We start from the raw sequence: 15645 nt of genomic DNA, 5'->3' as shown, positions 1-15645 counted from the left end.
AAACTAGTCATACTCATTGGTGTAGCCTGATGAAGACAGGCAAAATTATGCAGACACAAAAAGGACAAACTTCTCATATTTCATGTGCATGTGACTGATGTAATGTTTCAACCACAGATAATCTTCCTCTGGTAAAAGTGAAGAACACGCCTGTAGGGAATAAATTATGAAACATCACAGAATTATCTCCTAATTTGATTTGTTTGCCAAATCATAATTTAATATGAGACAACAAGAAATATATATATTTTTATTCGTAAACAATCTTTATTTATTGGAGTACTAAGAGACTATAATATTAATGTAATGTTTTGTAATCACACGTGATGGATACACACCGGGAATGTTGCCCTGGTGTTAATGTGGCAGGTTATATAATCAGGAGATGGTGACTTGTAATTTCATCACAAATAGATACAAGTGTATGTTCACTTCTTTACCTTTACCCGAGGAAGACCATCTGAACAACAACTCAAGTAATCTTGGAGAGGTTGTCCCGTTTAAAATCGAATTTCGGTACCCATCTTTGAAAAAAAACACAATTTCTCTCATTCACTGTATTTCAAACAGTATTTTGCGATGTTTTTTTTGTTAACAATAAAAATACAATTTGTTGGTCATCACAATTTAAAAATATATCTTATGAAGAAGAAGAACAACCAAACATTATAATGCAAATTATTTAATTAGAAAAGCTAGACGGAAGCTACAAAAAAGTCAAAACTCCTCCCCCTTTCTCAATGAAGAGTTTTTCCAACAAATGTGTTTATGAATAAATAATGATGAATGATTACATAATAGATCAGCTGTTTGGTGTGATTACATTGTACAACAATATTAAAGGGTGTTTAAAACCACAAAAATTAAGCAGCAAAGGACAGTGTTAATGGCATGTGTAAAAATATGTATATGTATTAAAAGTATCCTTGTATCATAGGATAATAATAATAATAATAATAATAATAATAATAATAAGAAAAGTAAAGTATTAAAAGTACTAAATACAGAAAGATGGATAGCTACTATTATATATTATTCTTCTTACTCATAACATTAATATAAAACCAGGATATTACAGTCATAATTGTTGAGAGGGCAGCTCATTTTTAACTATTTTGTATTGGAGTGCAACTAATGATTATTTTCATAATAGATTAATGTGCTGATTATATTCGCCATTAATCAATTTCGAAATTAGTGAGAAATGCTGTCACAATTATCCAAAGCAACACCTTCACAACGCTTGTTTTGTTTAACCAACTGACAGGTTGGTGTTTTGTTTTTTGTGACTGACAGGACGCCATGGTACCGACCTGTCAATCACAGGGTAGTCCCGCCCAAAAGCATACGCTGCATTATCGTTTATTTCCCCCTTAAGATGAGCATAATTTACTCATACATGTTGTGTTGAAGAAGACTTGAAACTAGTGCCTTAGAGCATAAACTCATTAGGAAAGCCTTTACTGATAATAATTTAGCTGAGAAGTAGCAACATTTTGTCATTATTTCTAATGGAACCGGACTTCTGTTTGCAACCAGCAGACTCACCCCCTGTTGGCCGTTAGAGAGAATGCAGGTTTAAGTTCCATCTGCATGGTTTCACTTTCAGACCCAGAGGTTGCCACTTCATTGAGAATCCATGTGTGGTTCGTTCTTTCATGATTTCGTTTTAAAACCAAAACGGAAAAACAGATAAACAGAAAACAAAAAAACAGACTTAGGTTTTTGTTTTTCTGTTTTAAAACCAAAATGGAACATTGATTTTGAGGCTATTTAATGAGTCCGATTTGTGTAGCTTTGTGTGTTACACTTGATAAATCTGCAGCAGATACACAGATGCCTGATTAAATGTAATTAAATTGAGCTTGAACATCAACATAAGTGGGTTTTTAGTTAGAAAAACAGGACAATATAATATAGCTGCAGTACCCGAGACTGCAGCTATTTAATATTGGCTCAATGTTCAGTTTGTAACTCACTAGCAACTGGAACTGGCTGGAGCATACAGGGTGAGGGAGAGGAGGTCACACCCTGGCCGTAGCCTCGAGAAAAAACCCCTTGATAAACATATTTGGGTATTTTCTTTGATCGCTAGAGGTAACAGCTGCTTCAGATCAGCCCAAAAAAAAAGGCATCCTTGATGCTGACATAGAATTTTGAGTGTTTGAGGCTCTGTAATGTAGTGCTCACTTCTACAATCATATTCCCCACAGTTGACATGAGATGCGATGCGACCTGAAAAGAAATAGCCTTATATAAAATTAAAGTGCGGTACAAATGCCGATAGGCCTTAACCATGCGGGTTGTAGGGATGCAACAACGGTCAGAGATAGAACAAAACGCAGCTCCTTTGTTTTCCGTTATGGGTTTAAAACAGAAAAACAAAACAGATGTCTGTTTTTTGGTTTTTCTGTTTTTCCATTTTGGTTTTAAAAACAGAAAAATCAAAAAACAACCGATTTGGTTTAGAAACGAAATAATGAAAGAACAAACCATACACGGATTATTGAGATTAGAGAAATAACATTTGACAACCACTCATGACGTAACTACAAATCTGGACTGGACAACGAGCTGCAAAGCAACTGCAGGATACTGAGTTTCAATTTTTTTTCATATACTAATGTTTTTGCGCTGGCCCAATCGGGCCAGTGACTTGCTAGGTCAACTGTCCCGACGTTACTTTTTACCGGCCCTAGGCCATCGGGCCACTGTTATTGTCAAGCCCTGCTCAGATAAATTTAGTGAAGTAAAAATACAATATCTCCCTCTGAGGTGTAGTGGAGTAGAAATGGAAAGAGGCGTGAGAAGAAAATAATCAAGTACAAGTACCTCAAACCTGTACTTAAGTACAGTACATAAGTAAATGTACATAATTACTGTCCACCACTGATAAACTGTAGCTGCTCAAGCTAACTCAGCCATCAGTCAACCCCAGCCTACCCACTTTAATCTCCCCAAAGACTTTTTTCTTCCATTCTAAAGAGGTAATAATAAATGTAAAAGTACCTTCGATGATCATTTTGACTGCAAACAGGAATGTGATTTGTTATTTCATTTGGTTAATCGTCTTTGTTGAATGTTATATTTTATGTTGTTATTAGGTGTCATGACCTTAGTTTGCTTATCATCCCAGTTATAGTCAAAACACTCACAGATGAGCTACAGGGAGGTCAGGACAGTATTGGACTGCAGCGTAGGGTATATTAAAGGTATAACATCACTGGCTGAAGGCCTAAATTTATTTCAATCTATCATTCATATGACGCAGTCACACTTAAGACACATTCCCTGTGGTTGTGCCTCTAATGTGTGTCACACAAAAAAGCATCTTGGACTAAATCCTGTGATTTGTCCTGAATCTCATTCAGCACACCATGACTTCTGCTCAGGCGTCACAAGACAGCATCAGCAGCCAGTGTTATGGTATGGGGGCAGGGGCACATGCAGAAAGCAAAGGCACGAATGACACAGCAACAGAGGCAGGGAGAGCTACTGTACAGACAGAATCCAAGAGAGGTAACCAGAAGCATTGGGAAAGAAAGGAAGGATACGAACATCAAATGGGAAATACGAGAGGGTGGAAAGAGGAAAAAGCCATCTGACTCACATGGGGGTTTATGCACAAAGAACCCGGACGCTTTTCCATCCCACGACTCCGTGGACTCTCGAGCTAAAAATCAACCTGCTCTATTTTCAATACAGCTATCTTCTGATTGCTCTTTAGCCCAGCCGCATTAAGCAATAGGACATGCGCGAGCCAGCAGGCAGTGGAGGAGAAGAGAAAGGAAGAATGAGAGGCAGTGTGACACAGACATTTAGCTGGGGGAGGGGCTGAGAGAGATGGGGTTGGGTTGATTTCGAGTGAACGTTGTGGTTGGCTGGGTGGAGGGAAGAAAGAACACGTGGCGTTCCTGCAAGACATACTGCACTGTTGATTGTTTTATGAATCACTATAACATTTTCTCTGACTGCTTCATCTTCAGAAATGAGAAATCAGAAATAATATTCTTCAGAAGACTCTGCACAGACTCAATTTTATTTTTTTTTTACAGTGAGATTCACAACTTGATGTCTTGCTTGTACACCACCTAAAATCAGTTTTAGTAGATGTAGGAATACACAGGATACACACACCAAAAAGGTAAAAAACGAACCATCCAGCTCAACCTGTTTGTGTCAGTTTCAGTTGATATTCACTCAGCACACAAATAACCCTTTGTAGCATAACAGCCATTTAACACTTCACAAAACTGTCTCAAACTTCCACCTTGAGGAAATAAAGGTAAAGAAATGTAGGTAAAGAAACAACAGATGGGACTTACAGCAATTGTTGACATTACTTATGAGCTCATGGAGAGACAACACCCATTAATAAACACCTATTAATTAATCTTGAGTTTCTTGTATCTTTAAGGACATTCTTGTTTCATCAGCGTTTGTACTTAATGTCCCTAAAACAGCCACAGGGACTGTGTTGGAATGTTGCTTCTGGCATGGGTGAGAGACAGTGAAATATGATCCAGAAAGTCCAGTTTGAGTAACAAGTGCATGAGTCTGAAGACTTATTGGGCACCACAACACTGCACTGCACGGTCTGATACTATGAGACGGGATTTTACAACTCAAGCAATTCTATTATCCTCCGTATTTTCTGAAGTTGATGTACTTGAGTGATTCTAGCAATTCTTGGGTTGCATCCTCATGGGTAAATGTACCCATTCTTATAAGTCGCTTTGGATAAAAGCATCAGCTAAATAACTAATGTAATGATGTAATTGCATGTATTGATTGGCCAATGCAGTGCCTTACTGGATGACAATACACAGCGTTTTGTTAAAGGTTGAGCCAGGTTCAACTTTCTTGCCAGACAACCCTGACTACTTTGTTCTTTTTTTTAGCGGGGTTCCTTAATTGATGACTTATCTTCTGTGCTTGCATTAGTAGCCAGCATTGTTGGTAAAGTTACAATAGTACTACTTTTCAATTATTATTATTATGTCTTATATATAGTTTTAATCTTCAACCTTTTCCTTTTATTATTATACTCATTATCCTAGTCTGTCAACATGTGTAGGGTTTAGGTCATAAATGTAATGTTTTATTATTGTTTTCGTCACTAGCTGTTCCTCTCCTCGCCTTGACTGGAACCGGTCAAGGCGAGGAGAGGAGACAATCTTTGTTCCCCAAAACATAGAAACCTAGATTGTGTAAATGATTATGCATCCCTTTGCCCTGGGCCAGACGTTAGTGACTGTCTTAGGATACAGAACCTCTGGTCCAGCTGATTTGTGTTGTAGTACTTCTCTGTTTATTCTCTTTTATTAATATGTCTATGAAGATTCTCAGTCATCCAGGTCATAGTTATCCAACGAAGGTTAAAATCAAGGGCAACTGGACTTGGTTGAAGATACTGGAAGACGTTTCGTCCCTCATCCAAAGGACTTCTTCAGTCTTCAGAACTGAAGAAGTCCTAAATCAAAATCAAAATACATCTAGTATTTTGATTTATTTTTTTCCTTTATCAACTCTTTACTCGTTTTCTGCATTTATAGTTTTACAAATTAATTTTTCCCCCACTGGTCCAGAGTGCTTTCAGTTTTCTCATGTAGAGATGGACTGATGTTTGTACTGATTACTCCTTCTTATGTTCATTGGAGCATGAACTAAGGTCTTATTTCAGCCGTGGCTTGTTATATCTTTTTATAAGCCTGATGAAGCACCACATTAAAGGTGTTTCTAAAAAAATCTTCACTAGGGATGCACAATTTATCTTTTTTGATAATCAATTAATCGGTTTGAGTAATTTTTAAAGAACAAAAGTAAAAACACACACACACACACAGCGGCAGCAGAGCGAGAGGCTGCACCGTCGTGGTGGAATACGGTGAGGGTTAAGTTAGCTCCAAACTACTGTAACGTTAGTTGATGATAGCTACGCTTGTTACTGTAAGTACGTGCAATAAAACCTTCGCAAGTAAAAAGACAATACTTTATCAATACGTTACATCATAGCCCCAAGTCTCGATAGCAGTATCGATAAGCTCGAACCTTATTGATTTTTGGGTTTTGAGAAATTTTGGAACCAGGTCTCGATCCCCAGCCCTAGTCTTATCAAATAACCATCACTAAATAACAGTAAAGTATTCATAGTGGTATCGATAAAGAATCGGATCGTTAAGCAGTCTCAATAAGGGTATCAATATCAATAAAAATAAACGATCCCCATCCCTAGGCGGGATGCTAAAAGAAAAGTTTGATGTGCTACAGCAAATCACTAAATGTTGAACAATATGATTATTGACAAGTTAGTACTTAGCATTAACAAATTAGAGACCAAGGTACAGCCATTTGCTTGCACAAGGATTAAATAAATAAAAACCCACAGATATGAAACAGTGGTAACTTGATATAATATTCAACTTGTGGTAAAAAAGTTTACTATTATATGGAATTATAACGAATGTAGTATTTAATATATTATTGTTATAACAGCAGTATACTATTAACTAAACAATATACTCTTTGTTTAATAGACTCATGTACAGTTCCTCCTCCAGGTTGTGGATAGAGACTCTGCAGTGGACGGATGTTCATTGAGCCGGTGCCAGTGTGCCAATATTTGCTGCTTCTAGCCGCCTCCTCCTTAGAGCAACATGCTCCCCTTGTTCTGTTTAACATCGGTTTTACTAGTTATTGTTATAAATATTGTTTAACTTTGTTGAAGTTGAGAAATACACATTTTCAAAGTCAGTTTTTTGCGAATTTTCCTTAATAATCAAGCAAGCAGACTCATTGTACCATTTGTTCCATTATAATCAAATTACAAATGGCAATATTGTCCACAATAATCACAATATGACCTTTTCTCCAAATTGTGCAGCCCTAACAGTACATTGAACACTCTGATCAACATTTTTCACAATTTCCTGACATTTTATAGACCAAACAACTAATTGAGAAAATTATTGGCAGATAAGATTAGTTGCAGCCCTATTCTCGACCATATAATTTTATTGGCTGATTGTCATCCCTTTTGTTTTGTTAATCATCGCAGTTACAATCAATCTCTGTCCAGACACGCACACTCCCACCAGCCAACACAGATAAGCCTACACAGTCCCATTTGAACTCTGGTCTCCCCTCTACTTACAGACTGCACCATCTGCATGCCTTCACCTCATTGGTCAGAACAGTCCTTGGCTTCCCTAAATTGCCTACCATGATCAGACACAGCAGTGGCCAGAGGTCAAACTATAACAAAGTCTAAAAAAACGATGTGGCCTACAGCAGATCTGCCACATCTCTGATTCACAGGAGTGTTCATTGACTCACTATTACCCTAGTGAAAGTGAGTCAAGTTCAGGGACCTATGGGTTTCTGTTTTCCCCAATTTACCAAGAGTTCAAGGTAACCTCGTCATATTCTTCTCTCAAATAATTTTATTTCAGGAAAATAAATTTGAAAAATTAAATAAAAAATAAGTAAAAATCAACAACTCTAAAAAGACATGGATTGAATGACATCACGTATCTGCTGCATAAACTATTCAAACAAATGAAAGAAATCACATTTTGTGAGTTTATGGTATTACTAGACAGTACGGGCTGGGGCTAGCTCATTAGCATGTTAACTTCAGTAGCTATCGCTGCAACATAATACAAAGATATTTTTGACATAACGTCAATTACTTCTTCACATTCTGTTGATAATGTTCATTTTTTTAATGTAGAGTAACTTGCAAAAAACAATCCACCTTAAATGTTGCTGTTAGCTGCTAACAAACTATCACTGATATCACTGTTTTGAGTTGCGGATTTGATAACTTTCGGATCAGCAAAAAATTAAAAGGGGTTAAAAAAAAACTTGATATTTTGGCTATGATGTAGCCACCTCTGTCTGTCTGTCCACTCAAAGCGCTTTTACGCTACATCACATTCACCACCTTCACACCCATTCATACACTGAGGCACAGGGTAAGGTGCCATCTGCCATCAGAAACAGACACATTCACACACAGATGGCACAACCAAATTGCCAAATTAGGGTTCAGTATCTTGCCCAAGGATACTTTGACATGCAGACTGGAGGAGCCGGGGATCAAACCATGAATATAAAATCGACCTTATAACAGAATTTTCAATTATGATTTTGGCTTCCAACGATAATGAAAACAAGATAATCAAGATAAACGATTACTGTACCACTTCCGTTTCGCAATGAGGCTCTCATTTTGTCTTGTGTTGTAAATCCAGCGCACCCCTTTCCTTAACAGCAGTGGCTTTCACCCCTCCCTAAAAAACCAAAACTTGCTGTTAGCCGGGCTATGGCATGTTTGGTTCAGCTCGAGCTAAGATGAATGTGGGTTATAAGTGCTATAACTTGTTTGTCACCATTATTAGCTTATGCATACAGCATTTGACACTGCATAAATTATCCTAGTGGCTAGTGGACTTTTCCTCTATACTCTAGGGCCCTATGAAATCTGTTTATATGTTCCTGTATTCTGTGTTTTACAATTGAAGTACATTTTGTAATCACAGTGTGTAATCATGTGGTGGTCATGCAAATGTGCATCTAGAAAAATTCAAATGTATGTGCAATTATTCATGGGGAGAATTCATAATATATGTATTGCAAAAGTAGGATATGTGATGGAAATTTTATCTTTTACCGTTTGCTGTATTATTATAGGCCTATGTTTCACGGTGTGTTGTTTGATAATTTTATTATGTTGCAGCTAGGTGAAGGTTCCCATGGGAAAGTAGCTCATTAGAGGGTTTTCTTATCTGACCGTCCTTGATAGGCCTTCATCTCAGGACAGTTGGCTCCTACTCCCTTCCTCCCCAAGACAGATGCATTATACCCATAAAGTCACCCGTTTCTTCACTGGCTCTTTGTCTTATACTCTGCAGACTGGTTGCACTCTTAAAACCCTTAAAGACGTCTGGATTGAATTGAACACATTTTAATTACCAAGATAACCGGGTACGGTTAACCACGCTATTTATAATCTCATGGTAAACACTGTCCAGTGTCTCCCAGAAGCAGGAGAGTGCTGAGGGAAACTTGATTGAAGAAAATAACCTTATAGTGACCGCAGGGTGAGTTAACTTTTAGCTTTGGTTTGTCTCTCTGAATAACAGCGTGTAAACTGAAGCTCTCAGTTTTGCTGCTCTTGTAAAAACGCTACACGTTGTTCTGTTGCTGTGTGCGTCGTGTGTCGGCAGAGTCTATTCGTCCACTGCACATGATAACACGTTACGCAGTTTAGTCAACCAACCAGCATATCTAGAAACGCTACAGACTCCTCTGTATTTATGTCAGTTTTTGGGCAAACGCAGTGTTGCTGTCATCCTCTTGTGATCTAAGTTGCTGTTTGAAGTTAATAATGTTGGGCTACTATTTCTTATTTCAAGGGCCATTTCGGATTTTAGTGATGATACATATATATTAATTTAAAAGTTCAAAAGGTGCATGTTTCCTTTTCAATAAGTAACAGTGTTAAATAACTGATCTCAGTATTGACCAAAATAATCGTGATTATGATTTTTTTGCGATGCGGTGTTCACACTACGTGACTGATCGGTGATAGGGGGTCACACACACTACAGAAGCAGACAGCGGCTGTGTCACCCGACGCTGGTCTCCAAATCACGTTTTGTCAAGAAAACACATGTGAAATGTGAAACACGAATTCTAAAGACAAAGAATATGGGTGAAAGGATGGATTAGCACACGGAGATAGCAGGGATTGTCTGAGCTCCAGAGAGAGCTGGCGGTGAGTTAAAAAGGTGCAGCTCCCCGACACCCAGATAACTCATGACTGTGAGGTTACAACTCACGGCCCAAAAAGGAGAACAACAAATGCTTGTGTGTACATTTTCAGCTGAGGTCTGCTGCTTACTTTGGCTAGCCTTCAACTCAACAATCAATTATGATTTCAGTTAAATGCTAAAGTTGCTGTTATTGTTACCTTGTCTGTGGTCCGCTGGCTGAACACCGGCTGCTTTCTGATCAGGTGCCGTCGTGCTGTTGCCGAGGCGACATAAGTTTCGTTTTACGGTGGATGGACAGTAACATTAGAGTTGTTGTTTTCTTTAGCTTGAAATAATCCCATGCTTTGGACGCTTTCTTCTTTGTCCCTCGCTATTTTCTCTCTCTTCCTCCACATTTGCAACAGTAAAAAATGTCCGTGCGAAACACTGTTCTGTAGTTATATGGATTAAAGGAAGCATTGACGCATTTTATTAATCGATTTAATGGATGAATCGCTTCAGCCCTAATGTAATGTATATGAAAACGCCATAACTTAACCACTCACATGCATGTGTCAAGGAGGCAGCATCTGGAGGAAACACCTCTAATCTACACACACCTTAAATTGGATTTTATTTCCAAACCTATGGAAGCATATAGGGGACTAAATTAAAATTATCAGGCAAACTTGAAAATGAAAATGTAATCCCACAATAACATTATTATTTTCCACATACGTATGTGTTATTTAGGTAGAAATTTTAATGAAAATGCAATCATTTTCACATACTTGTGTGAGTATTCTAGGACCATATTAAAATGAAAATGGAAACAGCATTTGACATTACATTTTCAAAGACTGGCTCTGCTCTATAGTGGATTTATTATAATTTGTAATGAGTGAAACAGCGTCCCCAGTCTATTGCATTTACATGTCCATGTGCTCATAGTCTTTTTAGGTCAAAATTAATTACTGACTTCAAACTTGGAACCTGTACTTTTGCCATTTTTTTTAGCTTTTGTTTTTTTTCCAACACTTGCCTGTTGAACTTGGCGTTAGCATATTCTGCAGCTAATGTGGCTAACTGTAATGTCAAGCTGTTTCTGTTGTGTATTGTGACATTAAGCCCACACACCGTCGCCTGTATGTGTGTCTGTTGCTGCAGTAGCCTATGTAAGTTTACCTGGTAGATGCATGGCACGTGCAAAAAACACTAACTTGCTCATACCCGAAAGCTGTAACATCAGTGTATGTATCATGTCTGCTTAACTGCAACATATGCAAGCAGATCAAAAGATCAAAAAACAGAAAAGCTACATGAAAATGGCAAAACTTACAGGTTTCAAGTTTGAAGTTGGTATAGATCCATCCTTGAGCTGTTCGGTTGATAGATTTCATTTGGTTAAGTTACAGCCTACTGTTGTGTGATGGTAGATACACAACTTAACCATGAGAACCTGAAGTGGCCTTCCAACTGAAGAGGAAGACAAGTCTTAACTGAGGACCCGCCTTGATGAGAGGACTGACAGATTGCATTTTCATTTTCGTTGTGTCCCTTGGAAAGCTGCTTGTAAATGTAAATGCAATGCAATAGACTGGGGGCACGGTTTCACTCATTGTTGCTGTTCTCATTTTCACTGTCACATAGTTAGAAAATGGCATTTTAATTTTAACCTAAAAAGACCATGAGCACATGCACATGTAAATGCAATAGACTGGGGGCGCTGTTTCACACATGCTGTTTCCATTTTAATATGTTCCTAGAATGCTCACAAGTATGTGAAAATGAAAATGATTGCATTTTCATTAAAATTTTTACCTAAATAATACATACATATGTGGAAAATAATAATGTTATTGTGGGATTACATTTTCAAGTTTGCATGAAAATTTTAATTTAGTCCCCTATATGCTTCCATACAAACCTAATGTAGCACAGACATAATGACATTCACATAATTTGAAGTAAATACTGGCACACATACCGTACCGTGTATTTGACATGAGGGACTGGCAATGTTAGCACCACATCAATAAGCTGTCTGTAAAAATGAAGGTGGACTGGGTAAACTAATCCTCAGTGTTGACACAGTTGTAACATCCTGGTTCACAAAAAAGCACAGATAATATCAGAAAGGGCTGGGTCAAATAGTGGCAGTGGTATGATGGTATAATTGGAGCAAAAGTACCCGAGACAGTGGAATTTGTAGAAAACAGTCACCCATTCCCCTTTGCAACACATTTCACTGAGAAATGTGCTGTAAAAGTGAGAGCGAAAAACAGCACCAAACCTCAGTCGTGCATGATATGCTCCTGCTGGCAGGTTGTTTGGGATATTCCCATTGATCCACAGAAAAGAAACAAGAGTCATTGACAATCTCTGATTGGTTTTAAAATTGAACCGGGATCGTCTGCCATTAAGCTTACCAGTTACCAGTGTGATGAAGCAAGGAAACCGCATTGTATACTCTAAGTAAAACTCCTGCCAACCTGTACCTCACCCAAGCCTGTTACCAGTACAGCGGTGCCAGGCAGACTCTTCTCTGAAACACTTCACTAACAAGCTTAGTTACATATTCACTCTGGTGTGCACAGGTCAAGGTAACATACCTCATGTGCTTTCCATCACGTTTTCTACAATTACGTCATACTTTCTATAATTAAAATTAACACACACATTATGCAACTTCATATCTTAACTTTCATATCTTCTTTTCTGATATTACTACACAACACACCTGTCTACTTAAACTTTTATTCCCTGTCCGGGCAGACAGTCAAAGCTGGGGGGATTATGGTAGGTTGTAGTTACGGTAGTTACTCGCACATTGTGCTCATAAATCATTTTTCTGGTTCGCAAGTATCGATTTTTAGGGGCATATGCAAGCAAAATGGTCGCACTGTAGAGCCCTGATTCTGACCTTTAGCAAAATATTATTAAGCAGAGAGCCCAGAAAATACATTTCAGATGTCATACACGTCCCCCCAGGCTGACACACAAATAAAGCTTCAGTTTCATTCTAAGCGTAAATACTCCTCATATTATCTGAAAGGCCTAGAGCCTCTCACGCCCTGTCATTTGGAGTCTGCAGCTAATGTACCTGTAGATTGTGCTGCAGGTTGTGACACTAGATCTACTAATGTTCTGTGGATCACTAAAAATAAATTAAAAAAATAATGTGAAGACTAAAAACTACAAGGGCATAGCAATAATATAGTTATTATTAATTGTAATATAATAACGGGATCAGCTGTGCATGTTTATAGGTGATAGGTGTGTCATACAGCAAACATCAGACCAACAACCAGACAGCTGCTTTACAAACACAAACATCACCCGAGTGCTATACAAGTTATACTAAAGGCTTGTGCAGACTACACAACTTTCAGCGTCGGCCGATGGCCGTGCTGTTCACACTACACAACTTGCCGTCTTGAAGTCGTGGCATTCACACTACGTGACTGATCGGTGACAGGGGGTCATACATTTCACGAGCTGACAGCAGCTCTGTCACCTGACGCTGGTCTCCAAACCATGTTTTGTTAAGAAAACACATGTGAAATGTGAAACGGGAAATGAAGCAAACCTTCACACGAAACATCTGTGTGTTATTATAAAGATACCAATTACAAAGACAAAGAATCTGGGTGAAGGATGGATTAGCACATGCAGATAACAGGGATTGTCTGAGCTACAGAGAGAGCTGGAGGGGAGTAAAAAGGTGCAGCTCCCCGACACCCAGTTAACTCATGGCTGTGAGGTTGACTCATAGCCAAAAGGGAGAACAACAAACGCACGTGTGTACATTTTCAGCTGAGGTCTGCTTACTTTGGCTTCAACTCAACAATCAATCATGATTTCAGTTAAATGCTAAAGTTGCTGTTACTGTTACCTTGTTTGTGTTCTGCTGGCAGAACACCGGGTGCTGATCAGATGTTTTCATGTGGTTGCCAAGGCGACATAAGTTTCGTTTTACGGTGGATGGATGGTAACATTACCGAGTTGTTGTTTTCTTTAGCTTGAAATAATCCCATACTTTAGACACTTTCTTCTTCGTCCCTCGTTATTTTCTCTCTCTTCCTCCAGTTTGCAAACAGCGCCATCATAATCATGTCGTGTTCACAGCGTAAGCGCGATGTGCAACAGTTATAAATGTCCGTGCGAAACACTGTTCTGTAGTTATATGGATTAAACGAAGCATCGACACAATGAATTTGGCAGTTTCAACAAATCTGCCTCTAACTGGTTAGGGTTGGTTAAGTTTTGGATTAGGGTTGACCAATCAGAGGCAGAGTAGCCTGGGGCAGTACTCCACACAATAAATATCCCACATATTGGTACTTTTACTTAGAGTAAGTACAGGATTTGAATATTTCTTCCATTAGTGTCTCCAAGCCAGAGGTGGGAGTAAGTCACACATGTCCAAGTCACAAGCAAGTCTCAAGTCTTATGGTGCTTTCAGACCAAAAGTGAAGTGAGCGTTTAGGGCGGTGAGTTTACATACAAAATCTGTGCAAAGATGCATGACTTGAATATTTTCAACTCAAGCGAGAAAGTCGCAATAGCCTATCAGTGTTGAGATTGTCCGAACGTCACCGACGACTTCAGAACGATGCGTGGAGAGGGCCAGGCAGAGCTGGGGATTGAAAATCTGCTGGCCAGCTGAGAGCTGCTAAACTTGGGGGTGAGGAGCAGGGAGCAGCGCTGCAACCTTTGGACAAATAAACCCACGTAGTCGGTCTGGATCCTGCTCTGACAACTACGCCGAGTTAAGTGCTTTAATTAAATTAGCTTTTTACTTTAGTTTTTGGGATTACAACATTGATTTCTCTACACTGGAGCTTCTCAGCAGCTAGATTCCGTGCACATCCGGTTCCAGTGTTGTTGCTAGCGTTGTTAGTTCTGTCGGACTACAACTTCATATTTATATAAAAACCGGACAAAACTGGACATTACTTGGAGAAAAGAAAGCGAGGAAGATGAACTACCTGGTGAGTTCAGAAAACATGTCTGTAACTTTATTCCAGCTATCACTGTACTTTACTGTCACAAAGTTAGAAAAGCATAGCCCTGATCGATCCAAACTCCATTCAGAAAACAAACATTTTAGAAGTTGTTGTCCTGCTGTTTTGTTGTCAGACCTGACAAAGCATGAATTCATATGTTGAACAAATCTGCATCATGTTGTAGTTATTTTGGCATCAGTTTAATCCGTTTATTGCTAGGTGTGTGTGTGTGTAAGTAACAGTAAACAGAGACTGGGACTATGTTGTTTTCTTCATTTATTGAAAAAGGTCTTATGTTGTGAGAGTACCTTGACAATCATCTTTGAAATTTTAACCTTGTCCTTTGTAGATCAAATGTGAAATGTGTGAAAGTTGGTAGAAATGAGTCAGTGGAAACAGGAAGTTTCCTTTTTACGTCAATTTGAATCTTGGCGAATAGTGAAAATATTAGACACTTTCAAGGGCTGTAACTTTAAAATACTACATCAGATTGCTCTGATATTGACAGAGGGTCTTCCTGAGGTGGTCTGCTGTCAATGTGAAGTGAAATGAGTCAGTGAAAACAGGACGTTTTCTTTTAACATCCATCTGAAATCAGCAAATTCAGTGAAAATATTAGACATTTTCAAGGGCTGTAACTTTAAAATACTACATCAGATTGCTCTGATATTGACAGAGGGTCACCCTGAGGTGGTCTTCGAATCGTGGCTGAATGTAGTAAGCTTTCTGTGAGACTGTAATATTTTCTTTAGATACTTGTGGTGTCTTAAGCATTTATTTATTTATTTATTTATTCAATCGTTTCTGTCACATCAATTGCATTATGTTCAGCAGAAGCTCACTTTTATTTTGAAATGTGCTGCGACACGATGTTACCG

General features: G+C 38.5%; 2 protein-coding genes across 5 annotated transcripts in view; one reads left to right on the top strand and one right to left on the bottom strand.

The window, feature by feature from the left end:
• The window catches only part of gne (glucosamine (UDP-N-acetyl)-2-epimerase/N-acetylmannosamine kinase), a 34571-nt gene that overhangs the window by 16741 nt on the left and 2185 nt on the right, over window positions 1-15645 (bottom strand). Inside the window, exon 1 of one of the 4 annotated variants that reach the window (XM_046046479.1) lies at window positions 3611-3759. The exons of 2 other annotated variants lie outside the window; for them this stretch is intronic. In XM_046046479.1, coding sequence (XP_045902435.1) covers window positions 3611-3649 — 39 coding nt within the window. In that variant the 5' untranslated portion in view covers window positions 3650-3759. Of the gene's footprint in view, window positions 1-3610; window positions 3760-15645 lie in introns of those variants that run through there. One more of the 4 variants, XM_046046478.1, reaches the window with a different exon arrangement.
• The window catches only part of cplx2l (complexin 2, like), a 58769-nt gene continuing 52009 nt past the window's right edge, over window positions 8886-15645 (top strand). Inside the window, exon 1 of the mRNA XM_046046484.1 lies at window positions 8886-9104. The gene's annotated coding sequence lies outside the window, so the exon portion shown is untranslated. The remainder of the gene's footprint in view (window positions 9105-15645) is intronic.

This window comes from Micropterus dolomieu, linkage group LG04 (assembly GCF_021292245.1).
Source record: "Micropterus dolomieu isolate WLL.071019.BEF.003 ecotype Adirondacks linkage group LG04, ASM2129224v1, whole genome shotgun sequence".
Classification (NCBI taxonomy): Eukaryota; Metazoa; Chordata; class Actinopteri; order Centrarchiformes; family Centrarchidae; genus Micropterus; species Micropterus dolomieu.
Note: the sequence above shows the minus strand (reverse complement) of the source record. Positions and strands in the feature narration are given on the sequence as shown.